This window comes from Phragmites australis, chromosome 4 (assembly GCF_958298935.1).
Source record: "Phragmites australis chromosome 4, lpPhrAust1.1, whole genome shotgun sequence".
NCBI lineage: Eukaryota > Viridiplantae > Streptophyta > Magnoliopsida > Poales > Poaceae > Phragmites > Phragmites australis.
Genome location: NC_084924.1, coordinates 33,068,506 through 33,071,655, shown reverse-complemented (window position 1 = coordinate 33,071,655; position 3,150 = coordinate 33,068,506). Strand labels below are relative to the sequence as shown.

General features: G+C 44.7%; 1 protein-coding gene across 2 annotated transcripts; it reads left to right on the top strand.

Moving 5' to 3' along the window:
* The first annotated feature begins 589 nt into the window (after window positions 1–589).
* On the top strand, window positions 590–2,859 carry LOC133916171 (uncharacterized). Of its 2 annotated transcripts, none has more exons than XM_062359723.1 (3): window positions 590–969; window positions 1,083–1,318; window positions 2,496–2,859. In XM_062359723.1, exons 1-3 carry the CDS (start codon window positions 757–759, stop codon window positions 2,686–2,688), a joined length of 642 nt encoding a protein of 213 aa, XP_062215707.1. In that variant the 5' UTR covers window positions 590–756; the 3' UTR covers window positions 2,689–2,859. The 2 variants fall into 2 exon arrangements, with proteins under 2 accessions (XP_062215707.1, XP_062215706.1); XM_062359722.1 differs by having other exon boundaries at window positions 591–969; window positions 1,080–1,318.
* Window positions 2,860–3,150: the final 291 nt, after the last annotated feature.

Here is a 3,150-nt window from a genome sequence, read left to right as displayed (position 1 = left end):
AGCTGTCAGTCCATCGGAAGAATTCACACATATAGACATGCAGTTGTGACCTTGCGGGTGATATAGCATGCTCTACTTCTACATTTGGTGAAGAATCGATCAAAATTCAGTTTTATCATTACAACTGTGTTGATACACTATGCTACAATCACTTAGGATAATATATTGGCCATACAATTTGTGTTGTGATTGTAGCATGAATGAGCTAGTAGTACATGCATGTATATAATGCTATATAGAGCTACCTGTATCAATCCAAGCCTATCAAACAACTGCCAAATGACATAAACTAAACTAAGGATCAAACACCCTAGCGTGGACGTGGATTGGGTGGTGGGAGTGAATTCACCGATCCCCTGTGGTTTAGTACTCATGTGGTTTATTTTGGTCTTAAGATTATGCCCAACGAATTTTTTTTTTAAGTACTCATGTGGTTTATTTTTTATTATGTCAGACGAGGCCATAAGATCATGCACAACAAATTCACCCGATACTAAGAAAGTTATTAGTGATAAGAAAAAAAAAAGAATTAAGAAGAGAATGAAATGCAGAAAAAATAGTTGAAGATGTGTAATACGCAAACAAACTGCGACTGCAAGTGCCAAGCAAGGCGCACATCCCCTCTGTGCAGTGCAGATAAGGCTTTCTCTCTCTCTCTCCCTCTCCGCTATCCTCTCCGGCACGAGCTGTCCAATCCACTTCACTTCCGGTCACTCCATCGGCGGCGGCGCGCCTAGCCCAGCAGAGGACGAGCCAATGGTGGCTCCCGCAACGCTCTCCCTCCGCCCCTGCGCGGCGGCCCTCGCACCGCCACGGGCCGCGCTGCCCCGCTCCCGCGCCGGGCTGGCGCCCGTTACTCGGCCTCGTCAGGCCGTCGCCGTCTCGATCCCGCCGAGGCGGTTCGGTAGCCTCCGCCGCGCCGTCACCGTCGACTCCGATCGGCAAGGCTCCTCGGAGCCTTCCGAGCAGGTAAACAACAGCGCGATTGATCACCTGAATACCTCTCCTCACATTTCGCTCTGCACACCAGAAAAAAGCAGAATTCACTTCTCGCTCATGTCATTTTCTTAGCATTCCAGCAGGAGAAGGGGCCGAAGACGTACTACTTCCTGGTGGCGAATGCCAAGTTCATGCTGGACGAGGAGGAGCACTTCCAGGAGCAGCTCGCTGAGAAGCTGCGCCTTTACGCCGAGCGCGACAAGGAGCGCGACTTCTGGCTCGTGGTCGAGCCCAAGTTCCTCGACAGGTTTCCTAGCATCACCAAGCGCCTCAAGCGCCCCGCCGCCGCGCTCGTCTCCACCGACGGCAACTGGATCACGTAAGTACCCGTCCATCGACTCGAGCAATGCTAAATTGCTAATTACCACTCCAATGCATGCTTTGCCAGGTAGTAATTGCAAGTGAATGGTTGTGCCGTACGCTCGTGCCTATATGCCTTTGCCATGCATCACATACAGTTACAGCATGCAATCTGGATGCTTCCCAGTGTAAATGCCAGAACCCTGCATGCTGTTGTATCCAGCATTGGTTTATGCGTGCAATTCGCATCTGATTGCTACTGGCCTGCTAGCCATAATGTGTTCATTGTCAACCAAAGGCGCCCACTTGAAATGTGGGTTTATCTTTGGTGATCCTGCTACATTGTTATATTTGTTCCACTTTCATCAACAAGTTCCCTTTGAATATGCTTATCTCAGTGAGAAAAAGGGATGCTGAACATTGACTACTTCAGTCGATTCAGATGCAAGTATGTTTTTAGAGATAGTTTTTAATTACGAGAAATGTTTAGCTACTGTGACTGGTCAGGTTTGCCCACGTATTGTTCAGTGGAAGAAACTGCAAAATTGACTGGAAGTGACATCCACAGTGCACTCCAATGTATAATTAGCTGCATCTGGCACATTTCCTGTACATGGTTCAATCCTACATAAGCGCTGAAGTTTATGACCGTATTTTCGAGGTTTTGCTTGATGTTTCTTTAAATTTTGGAGTGTTCCTGCATTTTTCCCCTTTTATCTTCATGTATAGAATCCTTGGATTATATCACGAATTCTTGATAATATTGCAGAGTAGAGCCTAACAATGTCTTTCCTTTCCTTGCAAATTCACTAACTGTTAGGACCTGATCATGATACAACTATAGAGTGATTTTGGAAAAACTGGAAAAGTGAAAATGAAAACAACCATATTTGGACCACACATGCTACTGCTAAAAGTGTGATGTCTGTGACTCAGTGCATCTCTTGCCTTGTGGACTTGTCATGCTTGCCAACATGGTATAAATCGCTACAACCATCTTTTTTCTTGCTGCTATCAATATGACTAATCATAATTCATAAGACTCACCGAGCTAATCAGCATCTGCATACATTTTAATCTTTTGGTTGCAGATAGAGTGATACTGATAGTATGGTTTTCTATTTCTCAGTTAAAGTAGCATGCCTGCAATACTGAACCCTTTATGCTCTTCATTTCACTCTCTTTTCTGTTGCCAGTTTCATGAAGCTCAGGCTAGACAGGGTCTTAGCGGACCAATTCGATGCAGAATCGGTTGAAGAGGCATTGGCTTCTAATCCTGTTGAGCTGAAATTTGACAAGCCTGAGAAATGGACAGCTCCATACCCTAAATACGAGTTTGGATGGTGGGAGCCTTTCTTGCCCCCAAAGTCCAGCAATGGCACGGCGTAGAGATAAGTAGCAATCCATATGAGCAATGTAAGATTTGTTCCATGTAAGTGATGAATGTAATTTTTAATTTTCTTGCTGCTTATGTAGTCCATGATGTTGTGCGAGTACAGTTAGTGACATTAGTTGCAGAGTTTTGGTAATACCAAATAATCAGTGGTTTTGTTTGAGAAAGTCGTGGTTCTGTTATGTCTGATGGTATCTTTTCTTTATGGATTCACATTGCTGTCTTTATAACATGAGGCACTGCCCACTCTACCTGGCCAGAAAATGCTTTTGAGCCACCAACATATAAATCCTTAAGGCAGTAAGGCACTGTTGATGACTAAAATTGGCATAGAGTGAAGAATTTTGGAGCTAGGAAATTCATTGGGTCAGAACATCCGGTTTTGGATCGAAACTTTCAGTTAAGTTTTTGCCGGAATATTCGGTTTTGGATCGAAACTTTCGGTTAAGTTTTTACCG

Excerpts from the sequence above, each read along its gene's own strand:
- LOC133916171 (XM_062359722.1), top strand. The coding sequence starts at position 757 with ATGGTGGCTCCCGCAACGCTCTCCCTCCGCCCCTGCGCGGCGGCCCTC. Across the intron at positions 970-1,079 it reads CCTCGGAGCCTTCCGAGCAG|CAGGAGAAGGGGCCGAAGAC; the intron begins GTAAACAACAGC and ends TTAGCATTCCAG. Across the intron at positions 1,319-2,495 it reads ACCGACGGCAACTGGATCAC|TTTCATGAAGCTCAGGCTAG; the intron begins GTAAGTACCCGT and ends TTCTGTTGCCAG.